At 51.5% G+C, this 23,728-nt stretch overlaps 8 protein-coding genes across 8 annotated transcripts; 2 read left to right on the top strand and 6 right to left on the bottom strand.

Moving 5' to 3' along the window:
* Nucleotides 1-1,415: 1,415 nt before the first annotated feature.
* Nucleotides 1,416-3,808, bottom strand: Z520_07224 (uncharacterized protein; the record flags this gene model as incomplete). Its single annotated transcript, XM_016777723.1, has 10 exons — nucleotides 1,416-1,626; nucleotides 1,750-1,956; nucleotides 2,030-2,121; nucleotides 2,183-2,475; nucleotides 2,534-2,653; nucleotides 2,717-2,879; nucleotides 2,937-3,114; nucleotides 3,172-3,272; nucleotides 3,320-3,432; nucleotides 3,523-3,808. 10 exons carry the CDS (start codon nucleotides 3,806-3,808, stop codon nucleotides 1,416-1,418), a joined length of 1,764 nt encoding a protein of 587 aa, XP_016631233.1.
* Nucleotides 3,809-6,518: 2,710 nt separating this feature from the next.
* Z520_07223 (uncharacterized protein) lies at nucleotides 6,519-7,428 on the bottom strand (the record flags this gene model as incomplete). Its single annotated transcript, XM_016777722.1, has 2 exons — nucleotides 6,519-7,083; nucleotides 7,142-7,428. The coding sequence occupies 2 exons, from the start codon at nucleotides 7,426-7,428 to the stop codon at nucleotides 6,519-6,521; spliced, it is 852 nt and encodes a 283-aa protein (XP_016631232.1).
* A 959-nt stretch (nucleotides 7,429-8,387) lies between these two features.
* On the top strand, nucleotides 8,388-9,619 carry Z520_07222 (uncharacterized protein; the record flags this gene model as incomplete). Its single annotated transcript, XM_016777721.1, has 4 exons — nucleotides 8,388-8,728; nucleotides 8,824-8,930; nucleotides 9,043-9,282; nucleotides 9,354-9,619. 4 exons carry the CDS (start codon nucleotides 8,388-8,390, stop codon nucleotides 9,617-9,619), a joined length of 954 nt encoding a protein of 317 aa, XP_016631231.1.
* Nucleotides 9,620-10,332: 713 nt separating this feature from the next.
* Nucleotides 10,333-11,511, bottom strand: Z520_07221 (uncharacterized protein; the record flags this gene model as incomplete). Its single annotated transcript, XM_016777720.1, has 1 exon — nucleotides 10,333-11,511. One exon carries the CDS (start codon nucleotides 11,509-11,511, stop codon nucleotides 10,333-10,335), a length of 1,179 nt encoding a protein of 392 aa, XP_016631230.1.
* Nucleotides 11,512-12,244: 733 nt separating this feature from the next.
* Z520_07220 (uncharacterized protein) lies at nucleotides 12,245-14,251 on the bottom strand (the record flags this gene model as incomplete). Its single annotated transcript, XM_016777719.1, has 5 exons — nucleotides 12,245-12,927; nucleotides 13,002-13,269; nucleotides 13,380-13,581; nucleotides 13,639-14,029; nucleotides 14,089-14,251. 5 exons carry the CDS (start codon nucleotides 14,249-14,251, stop codon nucleotides 12,245-12,247), a joined length of 1,707 nt encoding a protein of 568 aa, XP_016631229.1.
* A 774-nt stretch (nucleotides 14,252-15,025) lies between these two features.
* Nucleotides 15,026-17,104, bottom strand: Z520_07219 (uncharacterized protein; the record flags this gene model as incomplete). Its single annotated transcript, XM_016777718.1, has 7 exons — nucleotides 15,026-15,259; nucleotides 15,328-15,431; nucleotides 15,491-15,916; nucleotides 15,975-16,236; nucleotides 16,315-16,919; nucleotides 16,976-17,024; nucleotides 17,090-17,104. The coding sequence occupies 7 exons, from the start codon at nucleotides 17,102-17,104 to the stop codon at nucleotides 15,026-15,028; spliced, it is 1,695 nt and encodes a 564-aa protein (XP_016631228.1).
* Nucleotides 17,105-17,900: 796 nt separating this feature from the next.
* Z520_07218 (uncharacterized protein) lies at nucleotides 17,901-20,259 on the top strand (the record flags this gene model as incomplete). The annotated part of the gene is made up of 5 exons (XM_016777717.1): nucleotides 17,901-18,498; nucleotides 18,560-19,251; nucleotides 19,322-19,453; nucleotides 19,509-19,675; nucleotides 19,725-20,259. 5 exons carry the CDS (start codon nucleotides 17,901-17,903, stop codon nucleotides 20,257-20,259), a joined length of 2,124 nt encoding a protein of 707 aa, XP_016631227.1.
* Nucleotides 20,260-20,518: 259 nt separating this feature from the next.
* Nucleotides 20,519-23,235, bottom strand: Z520_07217 (uncharacterized protein; the record flags this gene model as incomplete). Its single annotated transcript, XM_016777716.1, has 6 exons — nucleotides 20,519-20,636; nucleotides 20,704-21,564; nucleotides 22,497-22,720; nucleotides 22,794-22,875; nucleotides 22,944-23,021; nucleotides 23,081-23,235. The coding sequence occupies 6 exons, from the start codon at nucleotides 23,233-23,235 to the stop codon at nucleotides 20,519-20,521; spliced, it is 1,518 nt and encodes a 505-aa protein (XP_016631226.1).
* Nucleotides 23,236-23,728: the final 493 nt, after the last annotated feature.

The following is a 23,728-nucleotide window of genomic DNA, read 5'->3' as shown; positions in this document are numbered from 1 at the left end:
ACGTAACAGTCTACCTGTTGGACTAGATTTCGAGATCTCTCTGATAAACACTAGCCTTGTCTTTGTCTTCAAGAATAATAGCCACTTCCAGAGCCAGGTGATAGAGCGATATCTGCGCATCTGCATATTATTAGACTCTCCAGGCTGTTGGGAGAGAGGCAGAAGACGCGTCTTTGCTTCAAGGACGCCAGTCCTCATCTGCGAATCGCACATTGAATCAATGCTGTAGAATAGCTCACTCTGGTAGCCGCGGAGTTTGTGACAAGGATCGACGGATTGAGATCGGTGTCGGCGATGGTGAAGGCACGAGACGTTTCGTGCGATTCTTTGGGGGTCTTGAATGCTGGACTGGTAGCCAGAGATGAAATGAGCCGTAAGATAGAGGTGCGTTCAAACGACATAGGGCCTCGAGGAAGGCTTGTGAGCCTCGAGCTATTTCTTGATTGTCCGCTCGGTACACAATGCGCTGTCACAGGGTGCCGCTTTCATGGCCAATCTCTCGCATCTTGGTTCATCTGGCAACTCTGCACACACTTACTTGACAAGGAAGCAGTTGGTGTTTCGTACATATCGGAAACTCTGAACGCTGTCACGAGGCTTCAAAGGACATGATGCTGCGAATAACTAACCGGCAGAAGCATTTCAGGGCCCACCGTTTATAAATCAGCCATGGTGCTGATCACGGCCATCTGACACGACTCGTCCTTTGAAGTAAAGCAAACTAAAGGATGGTCAACCGAAGGGGCTACCGACATGAGCAAGTCGAATTATTGCTGGAGAAGCTTGACTCCGGGGCCACCTTGTCTGCTTCCTCAAACGGAGACAAGTCGGCCTCGGCTAGCCAAAAGTGGAGAGGGGACTTCCCACTACGGCCAGCCTCGTGGGATCCAGGAGATAGAGCAGATGCTTGATAGCAATAAGGGTCTATCTTGTTTATCATATATACCCTCGTATACCGATCATATACAGCCCTAGAGCGCCACTAGGCTGATAGTGCAAGTTAGAAATTTGGACACTTGATATGTGGCTTTTTTCAAGCGTCTCTGAGCATTGGCTGAGCAGCACGCAGAGCTGGCAACGAGGGCCTCCTCTAGCTCTTTACTGTAGACTAGAGACTAGTTCTAGAAGTTCCCCAGCAAGCCTGGCCAATCCCTGTCCGTAAATTGCTGCCTAAAACTGCCTGGGCATAAGAACCCCAGGACAATGTGTAGACGATGATTCACGGTGTCAGGCGACCGCACAGTTTAACACAGTAACACATTTTGGTTTGCTCTCATCAAATCGTCGCACCATTTGTTTTTCCTTGCAGGAGGAAAACTGTCCATCTGCAGCACAACCATGGAATGCTGCTGGACGCACCCATAGCTCCAAACTGCGAGTGATCCTCCGAGAGTGAAAATCGTACCAGAACCGCCCTAAACTTGGAAGAACCTTGACACGGCACTCGGTCTGCGCTCCGCCCAACTGGCGCGACGCTCCTGGAGATTCTTGGCATCGTTTGCCGCGATAATGTCCTCACCCGTCTCAGGATGGTCCATCTTGGAGGCGTTGTGCGGGAAGAAGCGATTGAAGCCCCAGTAGAAGACGCCGGCAGCGACAAAGGAATAGATATAGCCGATGGCGAACCTGTCCAAGTTGAGTTTGTTAGCATAGTTCCAAGCCATAGTTGCGCTCAATGCTATTTCGTGCAAACCTCTAGGCGAGAAAGGTGGATTTGGGAACGCAGGGAACAAAGGAGGAGAGGCTCACAGATGTTGACCGCCCAGAGAGACACTCGTCTTGCCGTTACCTGCCACAACGATATTGTTGACGAAACCAGGGAGTGGGGGAGTGCAGCCGATGAAGAAGGCGGCGACGGCGCGCCAGTTGGTCGCGAATCGAGGCGAGTAGCGGTAAATGCCGTGGAAGTTGTACATGTCGGGCACGGACACGTTGCCGCGCCGCACGATGTAGTAACTAAGGCACGAGACAATCAAGTTAGTGTTCTGGACTTCGTGTGTGGGAGCTGTGAGGAACCGTGAGTACGAACTCAGTCATGAGAATGGATGTCATGGGGCCCAGGAAAATGGTGTAGCCACCGAGGAAAGCGAGGAATTTCGCGGCCGATGCGAGGATTTTCCACTGCGGGGCTGTGGTCAGCAGGGTCATGGTAGATTTGCAAAAGGGTCAGAGGAGAACTTACCGGAACAAAACCCCAGCTACCGATGACGGCGGCGAGAAGTTGGCCACGGCGAATGTTGATGTACTTGGGACAGAAGGACATGAGGTCGTTGGCCGCGCTTATAGAGTTGGCCGAAATGTTGATACCGAGGGTGACGATGATCAAGCCGATGGCGCCAAAGGCGGCGGCAGCACGGCCACCGTGGGACCCAGACTTCATCCAGAGATTGATGATGACGATGGGGTTCCAGATGACATCGTTATAAGCAGTCTGAGCGGCTGCGGCAGTGAAAATTCCAAGCAGACCAACAATAGCTGTGTATCCAGATGATTAACAAAATAGACCCGCGAATTGGCCAGTGGAGGGACTCACTAAAGATGACGGGGATGACGAGCGCTTGGACGTTCTGCGCGCTGGGTTTGTTGGCGTACCTCGCAAAGTCGGCGATGTTGAGGCCCAAGGTGGCGTAGTTGCCCAAGACTCCGTTGAGATCTACAAGAGAGATTCTGGTCAGGAGGGAAACCAGCGATTATGCAGATGCCGAGCTTCACTTACTGCCGAAAAAGGCCCACGCAAGGGTCGAACCGCTCAATGTGTTGCCCTGAGTGATGACTGTGCTATGGCTGATGGTACCGCCAGCCCTGCGCAATGTGTCTCCGAAAATGGCCAAGAAGATGATCGGTGCAATAATACTCTTGAAGGCGAAAAAGTATTGGACCTTGATGTTGTTAGTCGAGGGCGAGAACCAGGAGGGGCTCAGCTGCCCAGGTCATACCTTTGTGTAGGGGATGCACAAGAAGGGAAGCTGAAGCAGGAAGTAGATCAAGAAGCCAATCATTCCGGCGGTGGTGATGCCCTCGCTAGCAGGTATGTGGTTGGGAAGGTTGGCAAAACTGGGCCAGATGGCTGTGATCAACACGGTCATGCATTGACCGCCAGTGGTGGTTTGGACACTTGTTCATGGTGAGCCCTTGATGTGATAGAGTTAATGGATGGTTGGAAAAACTAACCCGAGCCATACAATGGCGAGGACGCAGCGAGACACGACGACAAAGTAGCTGAAGTAATAGCCAAAGGGCATGCGTGCCAGGACGGGGAACGGAGTGTGTAGCTGTACCAGATAAGCAGCAGCTCGGCTCTTTGGAGGACTCAACCCACTGTGGCACCCATTCTGCCGTTGATGGTGATGACGAGACCCATGATAAAATTGCCCAGGACACAGGCGCCGACTGCCATTCTCCAGCTAAGGCCGACGGCGATCATGGAAGAAGCTGTGTAACAAAGGTTTCAGAACTGGTGCTCTCTCTCTTTCTCTCACTCACACACAGTCTCGAGAAGGATCTCTTCGCGGGGCGACTCACCAACTTCCCAGTTCGACACGGCCCAGGCGTCGGCCATCCAGTAGGCGACATACGCACCCCAGTTCCATGTGCGCTTTGATGGAGGAATTGGATCGAAGTCCGCATTGGAGGCGGCCTTTGTGGTAGCAAAGCTGCTTTCCTCCTGACGGACCTCGAGGCTGAAATGAGGCAGGCGTCTCTTGAGGCCGGTCACACGACCAACCCCGACTTGCTCGACACCGGGAGGCTCGACAACGGAAGAGACATTCTTCTCATCGTAGACGTTTTTCTCATCGGAGGACGACATGCTGGGCGGGATAGGTGATGGCCGCGGTGGTGGTATACGAGTCTCAATCCAGAGGAGACATAGAAGGACGGGAAGACAATGAAGTATGTTTCGAGGTTAACGTCTCCACCCGAATATTTTCCCTCGACAGATCCCTGTGACGTTGGGATCGCCGCCTCCCGCCCGCATTTCAGCTTGTGCCCTGTCGGCTCCGGCTGATAAGCACCGGAAGGTTCACCTAGCGGCTCTCAGACTGGCTGTCAAGCCTATGACTGATGGTGGCCACAAGATAAGGGCCAATAGCCAAAAAGGCAGAACGGAATCCAATAGGATAGCGAACAACAACGCGGGAGCTTTCTTCTTCAAGGCCACGAGGATGATGGCGCCCGTTCGTAAGACTGGGCCACCCCTCAAAACATTGGCAAATCAAAATGGTCAGGGTCAAATCTTTGACATCGAACCCTGACCGAAGTTCGGCCACTGGATGTATACGATGGCGACGGTTATACTAACCAAGATCATTTCGGCAGGATTGCATCAAATGGATGAATGTAATAGGATACGATAGTAACAATCTCGAGCCACGATAAGCGAAATACGTAAAGTAGCTGACAAACTTCTTCGGCGCCAGCGGCTAGTCAAAGTACTTGTTCGTTAGCGCCATCAAAAGAAAATCTCGTCTGGGGGAGCCTTATCATGCCAGATGCAAGGACTGCTGAGCCCGGAACCTTGTGTGAGGCTTTCTTCTTCATCCTTGACGACGCGTGCGTCTTGAATGATACGGACGGCTGGGCTTGCATTTCGGCCTCTTTTTGCCGAGAAATTTTCATTACGCCTCATCTCAATTATGCATTGGCGAGATAGCCACAACCTTGTGAAGTTTTCCTCTGTTGCGGCTTGTGCCTCACACAAAGGTGGTTGATTGATCCAAGGACATCCTACTCTCATTGCGAACAATCTCCATCAAAATCTTGGCCAGCTATGACAATGTTAACTGCGTGGTTGACTGAGCATCTGGCCCTCGGTATGGGGAGCCTACCTGCCCAGCCGGGTATCGAAATGGAGGTCTGAACGGGATACTCGGCATCCCCGAATGCATCTAAAGTATCTAGTGTCTACTGGCGTTGTTGTTTTGAACCACGAGGAAGATTAAAAGACGTGGGAGGCGTTGAGAGCACGCGATCATGCTCGAAAAGTGGTGGCTTAATGGGTGAGGCACTCGATACGAATTCTCCCGCGCCGCCAGACCAATCCCCTCGTCTCGCCATGATCTTCAGGATGTCCTTTTGATGTTTAATATTACCAACCAATGGGGTGCACACACCAATATCGGGATCGGACAGCCAGAAGTTATGTTTTTGACGCTTTGTGTCATCCAAGATGCCAGCACACCCGTTCCGAGGTTTCGTTACTCGGAGGCAGACACCCACAGCTTCCCCGTATCTTTCATATGGTGCACCAGCCACGCTGCTGCCGCAGCGGAGTGAAGCATCAGGCGTCCTTTATTCCCGCAGCATCTTTGTTGAGTTAGTCGATAACCATTCCCTGCACGATCCTCTTCAATTAGACCTCAGGCACTGGCGAAGCTGCTGCGAGGTCCATGCGCAATATGTTAGTTTTGAGGGGAGTACTGAGTACAATGCGCAGATCACGTCTTATTTGCCCAGAAACTTTCCTTTGCTGAGGAAATTTCTGTTCACAATCAGTGTTTGTCGCCCATGAAGTCAAATGCTAAGTTGTGGGGTATACTCAGCATTGTTGGCTGCCATGATCCCGTCATGTTTTCGACATGATTGGAATGCGTCAATTCCAGCTAGAGCAATGCTTTTGCGATACAAGCACAACCATGGCTTTGCCAGGAACAGTCACGAATCCCATGCTCTGTTGCTTCTGCATCAAACAGCTCTGGTAATAAGGACTCTCGGCACAATTCAGCTTCCTCAACCCGCTCACCAAAGCTAGGCTTACGATCAGTCCGAAATGGAGACCGGTATCGATTCTGTACTTGGCTAAGAAGAATCGAAAAAAGGCAGAACACTGCCAAGTGATGGGCAGGGCAAGTACCTAGGTATTTCAGTGTTGTCCACTCCGAAGACTACACCGCGAGCCATGGAAAGCAGGATGGCGGTTGCGGACCCCGAGTTGATCTGCCTGATCCGGGGCTGTGGCCAGGCTCACTGAGATCTATCAACTAACCGAAGTATAAATAAAACGTTTTTTGCCACCATCAAAGTGGGATTGACTTGTTTCAATATGGGCTTGGCCATTGTGCTTTTGATACGGAAAGGTAGAAAGCAGCAGGTCACTATTACTCTCTGGACTGTGTGTATGGAGATCTCAGCTTGAGAACTTCGAGCTGCCATTACACGAGAATGGGGTCGGAACGACGAGAAGACCAATGACCGATGGAGTAGACAGGGGAAAATGAGGAGAAGTCCTCAGAATAGAATATCCAGCGGCATTGGACGCAAATATGGGCCCGACTCTTCATTCGAAGACTTGTGCACAGATCTTCCAACCGCTGTCAAGGATAGGGACATTGACAGACGGGCCTCGAAGCCATCAAGGCCTACTCCGACAGCGGCAGCTGCCACTGACACCTCATGGCTCCAACAGATGCACCACCCCGCCATTGAGGGTCCGTACTTCTTCGATGAATGGGTCTCGCTTCAGCATCGAATACCAGCGAGAATATTCAAATCCCTGATGCCGAGGGACGGCTGTCCCCGATCTATTTAGCATCAATATCCGTCGAGGAAGTGATTTCTCTCCACTCGTCCAGGCCTTTGATGGTCTCTTCGCATTTGCCCCTAATGATTCTGTAGGCATCCCCCCCCAGTGCGAGCCTCATGGGGATCTCCTTGCCGGTAGCACCAGTGAGGACGTCGACAATCACTTTGGCGCCCTTTGTGGGATCGCCGGGCTGATTCTGGTTGGTGCGCTCTACCCTTTCCTCGGTCTTCCGCACCGCTGTGCCGTCGTAGTCTGATATGTGGTTGACGTGGAGGATCTTGTGGCCGCTGCTCAAGAAGTTGGATCGAAAGTAGCCTGGTTCGATACTGCAGACTTTAATGTTGAACTCGGCCAGCTCGAGATGTAACGTCTCTGTGATGCCGCTGACGGCCCATTTCGAAGCTTCGTAGATACCCACAGCCGGTGTTCCGCGCCATGCGCCGATGCTGGAGAAGTTGGCAATGACCCCTGAGCGTCTGGCACGCATATACGGCAGGATGGATCTCGTGACATTCAGAGGGCCAAAGACGTTGGTCGCGAACTGAGCCTGAGTTTCTTCCGGGCTGTGGATGTCAGCTTAGCGTTTGATGTGGTCAGTTGTCTACAAGAGCAACAACATACGTGAGCTCTTCCAAGCCTCCTACTTGACAATATCCGGCGTTGTTGATGAGGAAGTCAATCCGCCCATAGAGACCGTGGGCCTCATCGGCGAGGCTTTTCAGCTTCTCGAGGGGCAAGGTCACGTCCAGGCTCATCGTGTCAGCCCCGGCGTTCTTGAGATCCTCGAGCTTGCTGGCATTCCGCGCAGAGGCGATGACCTTATCACCGCGACTGAGGACTTCGAGCGTCAACGCCTTCCCAAAGCCAGAAGAGGTTCCCGTGATGAACCAAACTTTGAAATTTGACATGTTGGTCCCCTTATAAGAGAGGGCTGGAAGTTCAAGGGGAAGCAGGTCGAGGTACCAAGATCAGTAGATAGCTTGCGATAGTAAGCCCTCGTGGAAGGAAGGAAGAAGATAGAATCCGAGAATGAATGGGCTTTTATTCTGTTGCCTTATGATCGAGGTACCTGACGTGTTTTGTATTTGAATCGTCCATCTCAGACATAGGGACTAGCGCAGCAACAGTCAGCCATTCAGCATTGTGATACTGTTCCTGCTGGAGTTTCTGTTAGAGAAATGCCGAAAAAGGTCGCATGATTTTGTGGATCGAGAGCCTTGAAAACAACTCAATGCTGGCCAAGTTGCCGGCGGTAATTGGGTAGCACGACGTCCAAAAAGGGCAATGGCAAGCCAGGCATAATAATTATTCATGTAATCAGCTGGTAACCGGAGACAACCAGCATGTGGATTTACTGATCGAATGCCAAAAATCCCGAGGAATTTAGGAACCTTTATTGAAGCGGTAGTAGCTATCCAGGGCTCGAGCTCGAGCGGCCGCGTCGGCCGCGCGTGGCCAACGCTGGCCATCTCCGCAGGTCTGCAAGGATAATGGCAAATGATCACGCAGTCACTAAGGCAAGGTAAGAATCATGAGACGAACGCGGAGTTTTAAAGGTCGATGCTCAGAAATAGATGGGGAAACTTGGGTCCTTTGTGGAGTTTAAATGCAGCCTGGGAGAGGGGCTACAGAGCATGTTAGGTACAATTTTGCCCGTTTGGACTGCTTAAGCACCGACATCCCCACTTTCAGTCTAGGTCGGCGAGGTGTCAGCGATAAATAACTAGGTATTTTAGAATGTCGCCTGGCCATTTGCCAAATCAAGCCCCACCGTTCGCCCGGGGGCAAGCGTCGATTCTGACTCCAAGCCAAAACATGTCGAAGTGGGCTTTTCATTGTGCTGTGCACCGTCTTCGAGGAATACAAAATGATTACGGTTGCCCTCGCCGGAGCGACTGGCGGTGTGGGTCGAACAATACTGGACCACCTTGAACTCAGCGACGGGTTCAAGGTCGTTGTCCTGAGCCGCAAGCCACCAGAAGCCACAGTATCTGCAGCGGCCACGAAATCCCTTCAAGTCGATTACAATGACGTGGATGGACTGGCCAACGCGCTGAGCGAGAACAACGTCCACACAGTTATTTCGACTATCGGCATCAGCTCTGCCGAAACGAGTCAGGCTCAATGCAATCTGATCCGAGCAGCGGACAGGTCCAGTGCCACAAAGCGTCTAATGCCTAGCGAATACTGGGCAAAGACGGTTCCTGAGTACGTTGCACCTCAGAGGCAGCGTCCGCGGTCGTTCCCTAACTTGCATTTGACTTCATCAGCGAACGCTAACACAACAGCTTTCCTAATGTCAGACTTTTGCCTCTAGACCTCACCGTGCAGTGGTGGCTCGATGCGGCTTCACTGCTCCAGTCCAGCTCACTGGAGTATACAAGGATTGCTTGTGGCTGGTTTATGGACTGTAAGTTGTTCTATTCTGCTACCCCGAGGCCTTTTGGGATTGCGCACGCGACCCAGTCTTACAAAGTCAGATTGGGCAACATGCACATTCTAATCACCTGGGTATCCTGCAGACTGGGGAATGCCGTATGTCAAGTCTCACCTATCCGACTTCTCATGGGGAGTGGATCTCTTCAATCGCAATGCCGCAATACCAGGAGACGGCGGAAACGTGATCAGCTTGACCTTGATTGGCGACGTGGCTCGAGCTGTTCTGTTATTGCTGGAAGCGGAGGATTGGCCGGAATGGACGTTCGCAATCGCTGACAGCGTCACATTCAACGACTTCTTGAGAATTGCAGAAAGAGTTAGAGGTCAGCCGCCCTCTCAGGCCTGGTTGCCTGTTGATCGTCGACGTAAATCGTAGTATGTTAATGCCTCCTAGGGTCCAAGTTCGAGCTCGCTTACAACAGTCGTGAGGACCTGGAACATGATAAGGTGACGATACTGCCAAACCCGGGCAACACGGTGTGGAATGCGACGTCTGCAGAGACGCAAGAGAGGAGAGATCTGTTGATCTTGTTTGGGAGTTTCTATGTCTCTGGGGTGTTGGATCTCTCGAGGGCACCACAATTTTCGGCGCGGTTTCCAGACTGGAGACCCAAGAGGCTGGAGGAGTTTCTTGAAGAAGTTTGGCAAGGAAAACCATAAGTTGCTGTATATACGAGGTATATATGCTTAGCATTGCCCCAGTCAAGAATTCGCGGCAAGGCTGAGCCTTCCTAAGCCCATGCTCCTCTGGGCAAGTTTGCCGGGAGCCAACAACCAGCCCATCGGTGAAGTTTCCCCGCAGAGATTTCTTGTTCTCCTTAAAAATTCCACTGCTCTCGAATTTCGTCTTCCACTCGCTCATTCAAAACGAGTTCATTCAATGTCTTCAAGCCTGAGCAGGTAGTCACGATGACATCCTGTGAATGAAAATGATTTGCGGCGCTTCCGCCGTGCAACAACCTTCAAATCTGCCTCTCTGTCATGAGATAGACTCTTGAGATAGCCCTCTCCCACGCAACACATCACTTTCCAGCTGCTTGGCTCTTCCCACAAGCTCTTCGTCGCCGAAGTCACGGTCTGCAAGTTTCGCGTCATGCGGACCTGCATGGCTAGAGCTGGTGGATATTCTTCACACACTTTGGTTGCAAGATCGAATGTATTGGACCTTCATAGTTCAACCTGTCCCCGTCTACACATTGGATTGGTTGACTCCTTGCGTGCCTACATGAAATACTACTTTCTACTTGTACATACACAGTGTATACTACTAGTACACCATTTCTATAACGACAATTCATCACATCATGTCTTCGATCGCTTCGCTCTGAACGCTGAAAAAAAAGTCGACAGCCCGAGCCTTGACCGGGTGTGGTTTATCCGCCACCAGGCTTTACATTACCCAGATTAGTGTTCTGCAACAAGGCTGACATTTCCTCGGCAGAATATCCAAAGAAGACGGGCCCGTTGAAAATGATCTGGGTCCGGGGCTCTTTGCCCTCAGCAAAGTCATCTGTTCGTCTCTTTGGCGGAGACGTCTTCTGACCCTGCTCTTGCGAGTGATCATGCCGAGACGCTGCTGGAGCAGGATGTGAACTCGTAGAGTGAACCTTGAGATGTGCCACGCCATCTTCCTCTTGGAGGGCGCTGGGCGTCGGTTCTTTATCGGCGGGCACCGAGATCCCCCATGGCCGACTGGGCGATTCGCCAACCCGGACCTCCCGCAGCGGTTTATCAAAATGTGATATTCTCGGCTCTTCATCTTCGACCGTGTCGTCCTGACCCGGAGGCCCGGTAGCATGTTCGCTGATATCCTCGGCCCATTTCTCAACTGCCACAGTTGAATGTTCTTCAATCCTATCTCGCTCGGGCAGGTATGCTTTGTGCTTGACTCCCAAGCCTTGTATCATGTTCACCAAATTGCCGTACTTGGCATCTAGTTGTCGGGCACCGCTTTCATTGCCCTGATATCTTCGTACGCAGATTTCGTGACTTCGAGGAATTTCGTGCTTGTGGTTCTCGAAATATTTGGCAACCTCTTCGGGGGAATGTTGATCGAGGAACCGGATAGGACATTGACCTGGACGTTGATCCACGTTTGGAGAGCGTGCTGAGTACGTGTCTTGGTGAAACTCGGCTGCTATAGGATCGTCACGAACAGACGATGCGGGTCCATTGGCCATTTTCGCAAAGGGACATCCCAGTGTTCCCTCGACTCCCAGAGTGGTAAAATCCCGCTCAAGGTCTTCGGGATCGCCATTTCGGTGCGCTATTGGGCACCGCGCCCCGCTTGTCTGAGGTCTCTGTGTGTTAGACATCTTGTACGTTTGTATGGCTTTTTGTGCTGCGCGGACAGGGAGAGAGAATTCGACGTCGTTGTCGAGGGCAGGAGGTGGTAAGAATTGGAGGATGGTACGAGGTTTTGAGAACCGGCGGACCGCTTCGCTCGAAGCACTGGAGGATGCCGAGGGACTGCTGTCAGCAGCTAATACCTTCTCATACTGCACGATTTCAATCAGCACACCTCTCCCAACTTTCAGGGCATGAGGCAACATTATTCGGGTATTTCGCGGTTCAGGTAATACATGCAATATCTCGCTCATCGCTACAAAAAGATTGCAGCTCTTGATCTAGAGCTAATCAAAAGATTCTCATCACAACGCAGTCTGGAAAAGGCAAAGAACGGCGATATATTGGACTCACCTCGTTTGCTGCAAACTGCAGCCTCTCCCTCAAGACCTTCTCGTGTTCGATGTGCGCGCGGACAGTTGATAGCAGGGCATCAAATCCAGATATTACGGCGTCGAGAATTGCCGACTGACTGGCATCAGGGGGAGGCGCGTTCATTGGACTTGAAGGCAGTGATAAGGGGGGAAGTTGATTTGGTGGTGGACTGACAACAAGTTGTGCAAGGCATCAGCAAAAACAAGATGCCGAGCAGGTCGAAAATCGGAAGCCGCACGCGGGCTGCCAAGAGGGGAAAGAAGGCCCAGGCTAACACCTAATCGGAAGACACTCGCGCCGCTTTGGCATTGTCGTCACTTTATAGTATGCTCTACCGTAACGCTACCTCGGAGATCTATAGTTGCTCTACCGTACTTTTCATTAAGGATTCAGGGTACATCCCCAGTGGAGACGCGATTCCCCTATTTGGATACCCCGCGCCAACAGCCTTGCGGGGTTATTCCCCCTAACTTGCCAACTAACTACCTACCTAGCGAGCAGGTAACTGATCTATCCTTGGATCTATCATTGAACCCTAGAGGCACCGTTCACCCAAGAGCTAGGCTAATGCTCCAGGTAGTAGGCTAAATCTCCGCCCTGCCTCTCGAGCTCAGTGAATCCGTTTCCGAGGAACCGCCAACGGTTTCGGCTTCGGTAGCGAACGTCGAAGTCTTCGCCCCTGATATTCTCAATGCAATCCTTGAAATGTAAGATGGAACCCGGGTACAATGCTGAGATTCGGCCACTCCGCTTGTACCAGCTGCTGCAGCCGCTGTTCCAGACGGTCCGCTTGAGCAGCTCATCGCCCCAAGTATTCCATGCCTCTTGGACCTCGGCCCTGGGTTCGAAACTTTTGATATCTTCCCGAGCCATCTTGGTGATCCATTTGATCATATACTCGGCCTCCCAGTCGATCGCAGAGGGAAGACTTCCATGGGCCACGGGAGACGCGGGTCCGTTGTACATGAAATAATTCGGCTGACCCGACACGCAGAGGGAGAAGTAGCTCGTAGCGTGCTCATCCCATTCGCGTGCGAGGTCCCTACCATCCCGACCGAGCTGTCGCCAGCGGGGTCGAAACGAGACATCGAATCCTGTGGCGCAGACGATGGCGTCCAGTTGTTCAAATCTACCGTCAGATGTCACGATCCCCGTGGCCGTAATCTTCTCGATCGGCGTTGTCATCAGTTCAACATTCTTCTCCGAGAGCGCCGCCAGATATCCGTTGCCCGGGGTAATCCGTCGACCTGCGAATATTCTGCGTTAGGAAACATGTTTCTGCATGAGGGGTGAAACTCATATCATGTGGCATGTTCCTTACATCCAAGGCTCCAAGTTGGGACTAATTTGTCAATCAGGTCCGGAGAGTTCTGAAGGGCCTCGATCATTGAAGTATGTGCCCTCTCGCGAGCTTTTTGATTAGGAATCGACCCCTCAATAAGGGCTTCATAGAACTTATTGAACTCGTGCGTCATCTTCTTTCTATATTCTCTGAGACCACCAGGGTTTTCGCGGTAGAAGTTCTTTTGTTCCTCCGAGTATTTCGGGTTTGGCTCGGGTCCTTTAAGGTCCTCGAGGTAAGGCGCAGACTAGGGCGGTGGATGTTTGTCATTAGGACGGATGAACTAAGACGAGGACGAAGTTATGCCTCTTACATGGTAGACCAATGCCGTGCTCGAAAGGGGGAAATGAGACTCACAATCCAGGTTGGTGACCGAGCATAGTTCAAGACTTTGGCCGCCGTTTTCTGAAGCTGGGGCACGATTTGGATGCCGGAAGACCCATTGCCGATGACGGCGACTCTTTTCCCAGAGAAGTCGTAGTCGTTCTTCCAATCTGCTGAATGGCAAAGGTGGCCTTGAAATTGATCAAGACCTTGGATCTTTGGCCACGACCAGCCACTGACACTGGCTTTCAGCTCCTGGGCCGGAAGAAAGCGTAGAGCAGGAAGAACTCACTTCAAGACTCCAGAGCCATTTAGAAGAACATGACACCAGTCCTCGAGGACCTTCTCGCCCTGTTGCACCTGGACTTTCCAGGTCCCGCTCCTTTCCTCCCATATTGCTTCCGTAACCCTAGAATTGAGCCGAATGTCTCTGTCCAGCGAGTGTACTCGAGTAATGCGGTGCAAATAAGCTTGGATTTCCGCCCCAGTCGCATAAAATGAAGGCCATTCTGGGTTGGGGAGATCCAGAAGGGTGTACATATGCGCTGGTACATCGCACATGACGCCGGGGTAGCGGTTCTCCAGCCAGGTCCCTCCAATGTCACAGTTCTTCTCATAAATGACATGTTCGATTATACTGTCCAGCTTGTACTTGTTCTGGATTTTGTTCGCCATCGTGAGCCCTTTGAAAATGAAGATCAGTTCTGAAAAAGCCTGGTGTGTCAATCAGACTGAGGCTCACCGCTGAATCCAGCTCCGATACTGATAACCCTTAATCTTTGCGTCGGTGTCCATGCGACTTCTTCGTAGATAGGGATCCAATATGGAGGCCGCTTCTCGATTGTCTCTTCACATGCTGAGTGTTTCGACGCAGTCCCGTTCGTGTTGGGCATTGGAAGCGTCATACTGTATGAAGCGTGCTTGACTTCGGACAACCATTGAATCCAACCGTGGAGCAGCAAGGCTTCTCATAATGACCAAAGGTTTTCTCGTTCTATGGATCTTGTTAATCGTACTGCCGTTCAAGTCTAGACACGTATCCGACTGGTCGCGAGATCCTCCGCAAAGGCATGCTCGATCCGAACTTCCTTACAAAGGCATGAGATGCAGATATCTCGTCACCAAATTTCTCTTCGACTGGGGGAGCCTTTACGTCTCAATCATGGGGCCATTTCATGTAATTGACATGATCAACGTGTCACTGCAGAGGCAACACTAGGAGCATTGTCGACTCGACCGGTGCATTTCGAAAAGATCCGGCGCCTCTTCCCGGGGGGATGAAACTCGTCCCGACATGCCCAATAGAGGAAAGCTTGAGCGCGAAGTACCGGTCCAGGGCGATATCCAAAAGTTGTCTCGTCAAATCATCTAACAAGCTTTCCTGTTACGAACCAAGAGACGCAATCTTCGGGCGACTCACTTCAGGAATCTGAGACCACAAACCTTCCTAGTCCTAGTGGAAGAAAGCATAATTTAATTGCTTCATTCTATTACCCATAAATAGAGCTATACGCGCGAACTATGGCCGAAAACAGCACGACTTGGTATTCCCAGTAAACCCCGGGTCGGTAATGTCAGAGTTGGACCATACAGGAAGAAATGCAAAACACCCGACAGAGAACGCACTTCAAATTCGTCTTCGATCACTAGAATCCTTTAGATGTCACAGAGGTCTGTTACTAATCGCTAAGACCAGCCCATTCCTCATTCAGGGCTTCAATGACCCTGCTTGTCGGCCATGCTTCTTCAGTCTCAATTCGCTCTAGGAGCTGCACTACGGCCTCTTGCTCGTTCGGATCAGTTATGTAGCGGCAGCAGAGGTGCATTGCATACGATGCAGTCCGGCGTGTTTCGGAAGTCGGATTTGAAAGGCAGATGCCACATACTGCACGAGCATGTTCCTTTGCTTGCAACTACCAACGGGTTAGACACAGATCTTATCAAAATCTAAATGTAATGGAAACGAATTGACACGACAAACCTCGAGCATCTTCTGTTTTCGGCGAGCTGCGATTCCGATCACACATACTGGCTCATATGCCAGCAAGAGGGTCGAGCCCATATGGTAGTAAATGTTCGCGAGGACTAGGATCGGTGTCAGCCAGGGGTGTCCGGACCAGGTGTTTTCCCGACGTCGTGCCTACCGTGGCATTGGTCCCAGAGCCATATCTCTGGAAAGTACCGTCGCATGCTCCCATTTCTCTCTTTGAAGAAATACGGATCGAATGAGACTGGGCGCATCGATTGCCACTGCTGGATCTTATCCCTCAACACGTGCCACCGTTCCGGCAGCTTCCCTGTGCTGGGGGAGGAGAAACAGAATTGAATAATATCCACAATGATAAGGACGATGAGGTGACTCCATTCACAATCGTTTGAGGGAGTTTGATTCATCCACTGCCAGCACAAGGCAACATCAGTCTTGATGGGGCGATGGTTCAGCACTGCCATGTAGACATCTTGTCGAAGGTATACCCAGAGGGCGGCTCTCCCTAGCGATTCAAACGTCGGCAACGATGACAGCAAAGCAGATGCCCCGGAGATATGACACTCTTCGTCATCACTGGAGTCTATGGCATCCCAGAAGTCAGAAAAGCACTTCACAACAGATAATGCACTCTCTCTTACCGTTCATCTGCTCATAGATGCGCAGCATAACTATTGTAGCGAGGAGAACATCCCCAGGAAGGGCCTCTTGGTTGTCAAGCATGCCGACTACCAGCGCAATGCAGCTCTCATGGTATGCTTCGGCGACTAGTGTTGAGGAGCTTGACAGTCTGCTTTGATGTAGCGAAGCAATAGCAAAGAGCGCATAACGAAGAACGGATGTGTCCAAAGCTCGCAAAGGGATGTCGAGGTGGAAGTGTCGCTCACTGTCCTGTGTATCTAACTAAAACCCCTCAACGTAAGCCATATTCATGATCTAGTTTGAGCCTTGCGAAGTGTGACGACACGGAGACATGCTTACACCGACAGCCCAATACTCCCTGTAGTAGCGAAGCAACTGTGCCTGCTGATACCCTTTGACCGGCTCACAGGCGCGGGAAAGATGACATGGCTCTGTGGCGTCCCCCGACCAGCAAGAGTCGGTTGTTTCAGATATTTGGCAGCTCAGTGACTGCAGCTGGATGCCGGTCTGTTGAGTGTCGGCTCCTGAGAAGGACAAACAGGAGTCACTGGGTACATCAGCCACCCTAGCCACCATATGAGGTGATGGTCGAAGAGGCGGGGATTTAACTGATGCGGCCAAGTCCAATTGCTCCGTGGGAAGGTATTGTCCTTCGCTCGAGCCAAGATAGTGGTCAGGAGTTGCCGCAAAAGGTACAGACGCTGAGTCGGGGATATCCCTTGTTGGAGGGGAAGGGAGAGGACTAGCCGTCTGCGCCGGAAAAAGAAGACCTCTGGTCAATCCTGCCTTTTTCTGAATCATTCGAGATCCATACTCGGGCTTCTTTGGCAATGTGCGCTTGGTGTCAGGGACATAGATATATCGGAAGTTCACCGAAGTATCCGCTGGAATGCATTTTCTTCTGCCGCGCTTACAACGATCACACTCTGGTTTCCGCTCATCACCTGTGACACGTTAATCAGCACACATCACAGTCCACGGAGGCTGGCACCGGACATACTCACATTTGAGGTGACGCGACTTGCATGTCGTGCTGCGGTGCAAGTGAACTGTCAGTCAGTGGCCATCTTATCAACGGTGCTGCACAAACTTGCCAGCCGGTTCTCGTCCTCACCGAGCTTTCTACCATTCTCCTTCCTCGTTTGGCTTTGTTGTCGTTTCCGGGAGACAACTTAGCTAATTCTGCTCGCAAACCATGGAGTTGAAATGAGTTATGGCGGTTCAAAGGAGATATTGACAATGAGTGCTGTTATTTACAATCGTCCTTGGACGGAGAACAAACAAAGTAGTTCTGCGGGCGAGCGAAACAGCAACAATGGTGTGAGCAGCCATGCCTCATCTCGTGGCTCGGCAGCCCTGAATCCCCCGCAACGCCCCCGCAAACCAGTCCGGGGGAGGACATGGTACCTCACGCGGTCTTGGAGGTGAATGTGGCCAAGCTTTAGATCGAGACGAGACCCGATTGTGTGTGTCAAGATGCTCATTTGGCCTCGGATACAGCTCCACCACCAGCCGCGTCCGTTCTGTGGTAACCGCACAAGATACGCAGTACGTACTAGGTACCTGGGTAGTGATTGATGCACGCCGCCATTGGAGGGCCCACCAGCTTACAGGCGGCGTAAGAGGTACTTCGTATGCACACTCGGCTCGTTCGCCTCTCTGAGAAAGTATTGCCGAGGCGGCGGCGTCTGGCAGGGGTGATCTAACGAAGGGCCACTTCGAGGCTTCTCCAGCAACCGCGCGGATCAGCGAGGTTCGCGGTCAGATATGCAGACAGTCCATGAGGGCATATCAATGTTCCATGAGACTTTGGCGATGGGCTAGTCCTCAGCTCCAGCCGACATCTCTGTTTTTCTGATAGCAGTAGCAGCGATTGCGGCAGATGTTCGAAGTGGTTGTCGATGCCAACTAGAGGGATGGCCGCAATGGCAACGGACATCAAGAAAACTCCAAGCGGTGTGCTGGAGGGACCTGCATTCCAGGAGGAGAGCTCTTTGAGCGCACAGAGATCCATGTCGGACGACGAGGCTGCATGCTTGGGCATCCGAAACTTGGTTTACGATATGACGATGCAGCATGGCCTGGGCCACGGCGGATCTGCTGTCGGCATGGCAGCCATCGGGGTGGCACTCTGGAAATATGTAATGCGATTCAACCCCGAAGATCCCACCTGGTTTGATCGTGATCGCTTTGTTCTGTCCAACGGACATGCAAGCATGTTTTTGTACGTTATGAATTACCTGGTCGGGTACAAGGCCTGGACCATGGAGCAATTGAAAGGATATGGAGCAGACAAGCAAGGAAGCTATACCACGCTTGCGCACGCACACCCAGAGATCGGGTGCCCTGCCGTCGAGGTAACAACAGGGCCTTTGGGCCAGGGAGTTGCCAATGCAGTTGGCCTGGCTGTGGCCTCGAAACACTTGGCAGCAAATTTCAACAAGCCGGGATTCCCCCTCATTCAATCGCACATTTACTGTATGACAGGGGATGGGTGTCTTATGGAGGGTGTCGCCATGGAAGGTACGTGAGTTCAGAGAGTCTGTGGGAAGCACCGTTTTTGTTGACGCTCATCTGCCTGCAGCCATCTCGCTTGCTGGGAACTTGCAGCTGGACAATCTAACGCTCATCTACGACAACAACCAAGTGACTTGCGATGGGCCATTATCTTGGATCAACCAGGAGGATACCAACATGAAAATGCAGGCCTGCGGCTGGCATGTGGCTGACGTCTACGACGGAACACATAATGTCCAGGCAATTGTGGCGGCTTTAAGAGAGCAACACCCCGGGAAACCGAGCTTTATCAACATTCGGACGACGATTGGTGCAGGGACACGGGTGGCGGGTACGGCAAAAGCTCACCACGGAACCTTTGATGTGGAGAGTGTCGCCAGATCGAAATCCATGGCTGGCTTGAATCCTGGAGCAACCCATGAGGTTCCAGACAAAGTATTGGCTTTCTTCAGAGACACCAAAACCTCGGGTGGAAAGCTGCAAGAACAGTGGAGTGAGATGCTTGGTCAGTATCAGTCAAAGTATGCTGTTGATGCCGAAAGGTTGCTTGCGCGGGTCAATGGGTGGTTTGGCCACTGGGCTTCCGCACTCGACAGCCTTGACAGCAGTCGTTTCTGCAGGCTTGCCACTCGGGAATCCAACGGCCTTATCCTAGAGATGCTGTGGAAGCTAAATCCAGCAATGTGTGGCGGTGGCGCGGATCTAGTGAATTCGAACAAGTTTCGATATTCTGAAGATGACTGGTTTCACCCGGCAAAGGTACAGTCTATTCCAATATTCCATTCTCAAGTTGCCGGGAAAGAATGCTGTCGACTGAACGAGAACCTAGTCATTTGCAGGCCGGTATATACGTCATGGCATTCGAGAGCACGCAATGGCTGCTATAGCCAACGGGCTTGCGGCTTACCATCCAGGGACATTTCTCCCTGTGACTGCCACCTTCTCCATGTTTTATCTCTACGTATGTACCCAAATCTTTGATATTGGGAGAGCAGCTTTTTGCTGATCCCGGCCAGGCTGCCCCTGCAGTGCGTATTGGCGCGCTCAGCAAGTTGCATGTCCTTCACATTGCAACCCACGATTCTTTCCAAGAGGGCCAAAACGGCCCAACTCATCAGCCGGTTGAGCTCGACTCTCTTTTCCGGGCAATGCCAAATTTGATCCACATTCGGCCTTGCAATGCGTAAGTTCTCTCCCTGAGTGCTGTCATGTCAAAGCTGAAAGAACAACAGTGAAGAGGTAATCGGGGCATACCAGTACGCTCTTCGCGCAAGGGCTGGCCCCGTAATGATCTCTGTTGCACGCGACCCCGTGGCCCCAGTGCCCTCGACTCGTCGAGGAGGCGTGTCATACGGAGCGTACGTTCTCACCGAAAATACAAACGCCCATATCACACTGGTCTCGTGTGGCTCAGAACTGCACTACGTTGTTGCCGCCGCCGAATCTCTGAAACTGAAAGGTATTGAGTCTCGCGTCGTATCTGCACCGTCACTCGACCTTTTCGACCAACAAACAGACGTGTATCGGTCATCGGTACTTCCGCTGGATGGTTCACCGATTGTCAGTGCCGAAGAATATGTGCCGCTTGTTTGGGCTCGATATGTCACTGCAAGCATTGGCATGAAAGGATACGGATACTCCGCCTCAAATGAGAGTAACTATGAGCGATTTGGTCTCAATGAAAGTGCCATCACCGCCAAAGTGATACAGTATTTGGGGGATTTGGATGGTCGAGATGCACGAAGAGCTGGTTGGAGACAGCTCTAAGTGGATAATTACGTACTCTCGCACTTATGGCGGCCATGCAAAGGGATAGGGAAGCGTAGGTTTCAGCATTTACCATTCAGGGCCTACGAACTAGCAGTTTATCAGCCTGAATGGCAATTTTGCCTGGAAATGAGGAAGGCTCGGGTCAAGACCATCAGCAAGGACTTGCACGCTATTTCGTGGGCCCAGCAGATATTTAAATGGATCTAAGTCACTCTCTGTTCCTGTCTATGGAAATGGTATTCCAGCCTCTATGTGTTCACTTGAACTCTTGAGCCACGATAGCAACCTCGTCCTCGAAATGGCTGTAGAAATGGGCGTTGTCTCTTTGGGGTTTCCAACCTAGACCTCTGCCCTTGTCCGCGCTGCATCTTGAGCTACGGGTTCGTGAGGCGTCAGTAATGTATGTAAACTCGAGGACACTCTCAAGAATGGAAAACCTACTTGCTGGCCAAAACAATCTCGACCAAGTCTTCGTCGTTCTCCAGAATTGGTGCTGCTTCCTGGAGACTGATACTCTTAACTGCCGTGGTGGCAACCAAACCCTGCTTGTACAAAGCATTCGCAATGTTCTGGGAAGATTCTAGCCAGGTATGCTCGCCAGCCTCACAGAAATAGAAGCCTTCCTTTCCCGAGGGGACTTGCTTGCGGCTTGCGAGGATCTCTTCCAACAACAACATATAGAAGGTGACCAGGTCACAGATATGGACATGGTTCCAGTGTGCGTCTCCTTTGCCAACCACGACAGCTTGTCCCCTCTTGATCGACTCACGGATGATGTATGGGACTTGCTGAGATATTGTCGAGAAATAACCCGTGCCTTTGCCATAGATGGTTGGAGGCACAACAATGTACACGGGCACTTTGAATTGTTCCCCGGCCTCGACAACTGCAATGTCCGTGATCCGTTGACGGTATGGGCCTCGTTTCTTCTCATAGTTATATATGTCGTCATTATCAGAGTATCGCTTCGTGTCTACGAACTTGCCCGACACAGGCTGATCCGACAATATCGACGTCCCGGAGGTGTGAATATAGTGCACAAGTCGGCCGGTTTGGATCTTCCTCTCGGCCAGGCCTCGGATGATGGCCACCGGTGCTTTGGCATGGCTTGCCGATGCAGCATTCAAGACCACATCGTACTCACGAGCTTCCTCCTCTAGCCTCTCTAGATCGTCGAGGCCATTGAACCGCACGGCATTGATGCCTTTCGTCGCCAATTGCACCACCTGGTCTTCTGTGCGGACAAAACATGTTATCGAGCATGTGGATGCTTCACAAAGTTCCCTGAGAATGCTTCCTCCTCTAATATCCCCGGTTAGCGAACTGTCCGGCCCACGGTGGAAAGGGGAGCTATTTACATGTAGCCCGTCGCACCCAAAAGAAGAACCTTTGCTTTGGTCATTGTAAAGGTCCTTTCCACAATATTTAGGAGGTTGAACCACTATCGGCAGAAACTTCGAGGCAGGAAATAGAAATCTCTAGTTGTCGATATTTCAATTCATCTACTCGCCTCTCCATAGCGTCCCTTTCCTCGAAAATCAACACTTGATCAGCAAAGCTCGGCCGCGTCCACCGTGCTGTATTACCTACCATGGGCACTCGTCTCGATCTCCAAATTCCCTCAGGATCCCAGGGCCACATACGGCGGACCCAGTCCCACTTAGATCCTTCACCGCACGGTGTATGTCTCGGATTTGCAGTTTCCAGCACTAGTTCCTCGGGCTAAGCGCGAAGGGAGGTGCAACTTTGAGGCGAGAATGTACATGATGTAAACGAATAACATGTGGTTGCAGTGCTCGGGTTTGTTAAGCTCCCCTTTAACAGAAGCTTTGGACCGATCGTTACAGATGTTATGACTTCCTCAAAATGATGTCAAGCAATACTTCTAGTGGCCTTTTTGCAATGCTGATTGGGCACTGGATATATGCATTGAGGGAACCATCTTCAAAAGCTCAATTTCTCTCATGTGTATCGTCCAGCATGTAAACCACCTGTGACCAGAATATCGGTCCCTGATATATAGGAAGACAGTTCACTCAGCAGGAACGTCACAATTCCGGTCAGATCATTAGTCTCACCCATGCGTCCTAAAGGTGGTTCTCGCCCAAAACGAGTAATTAGCTGAGGTTCATGAGCTGCTGCCTTCTCAGTCATGTCTGTTCTGATATACCTGGTTCAAGCACTGCTGTCAGCTCGCCACATTTGAGTACAGGGCTGACCAGGCTGTACTATACCCCGGAGATATTGTATTGACTCTGATATCCAGGGGGCCAAGTTCAACGGCAAGAGCATGCCTTAGTCCTTGGATTGCGCCTTTGGACGCGGCATATGCAGATATAGGCAGAGCTGGTGAGCTTTGATGTGATGCCACGGAGGAAACCATCACAATGCTCCCCCCAGTGCCTTGGGCTTTCATCTGCCGTGCTGTTAGTTGGACCGTCTTGAAGGTCCCTATGACCTGAGCGAGTGTTTAGGTCAGCACCCCACTTGGATAATCGAGACTTCTTGATTGACAGAAAGTTATGACCTACGTTGACCATTTGGGTGTTGACAGCATCATCCCACCCGTGGCTGAGGAAATCTTCGACGAACATGACTCCGGCTGCTGTGACACTAAATGATCATCCGTGTTAGGAAGTGTCGTCGAGCATTCTGTGACCAAACGGTGGTGTCAAACGTACCATCCATTGATTTGTCCATATGCCTTAATGACATTTATGAAAGCATCTTCCAGGCTGTTCTTGTCGGTGACATCGGTCCTACTCATAGAAACCACATTACTTATTCTGTCCGGTGTAAGTCGAAGGGCACAACGTACTCAAAATACCGGGCTTGTATGTCATAAACACGTCTCAGCTCTGATAAGTCGAAGGATGGTTCCTTCGCTCTGTCCAGCACCGCAACATGACCTCCGAGTTTTGCGATGCCTCGAGTCAACTCTTGTCCTATCCCACGGGCTCCTCCTATAATCATGTTTAGTCAACCATTTGCAGTCCCGGAGTGAAGAAAGCCGTCACCTGTAACGACTATAACCTTCCCTGAAAGGCTCAAAGAGTCTACATATGATCTCTCGCGGCTGTCGACAGACGAGTTCGCGGGACTATCTGTCGGAATGGGAGTCGACATGTTCTGTCCCAGGCCAGTCGAAGGGGGTCGGTTTGATGAGACTTCCCTCGGGTGTAAAGGCAGTCAAAGACATAGAAGGGGAAAAGAGAGATGTAGAATAGCGACTGGTCTCGCAGATATCATTACGCACCAGCCCAGGGTTCCTTTTCCAGACTCTTTCCGGTGTGTCTGGGGTTCCGTCCATTCGCATCTGCCGGCCATCATCAGGTACGAACATCGAACGGCTCTCCAACAAATGTATCCACGTTGCCTGAAGGTGGATGAGGAGCAGCATTTCTCGGGAGGGTCTCTATCCGCCGGTCCCTGATCACCGCAAATCTGCACAAAGTTAGCCCCTAGT

Source organism: Fonsecaea multimorphosa (genome assembly GCF_000836435.1).
Source record: "Fonsecaea multimorphosa CBS 102226 unplaced genomic scaffold supercont1.14, whole genome shotgun sequence".
In the NCBI taxonomy this organism is placed as follows: Eukaryota; Fungi; Ascomycota; class Eurotiomycetes; order Chaetothyriales; family Herpotrichiellaceae; genus Fonsecaea; species Fonsecaea multimorphosa.
This window is presented reverse-complemented; position numbering and strand designations above follow the sequence as displayed.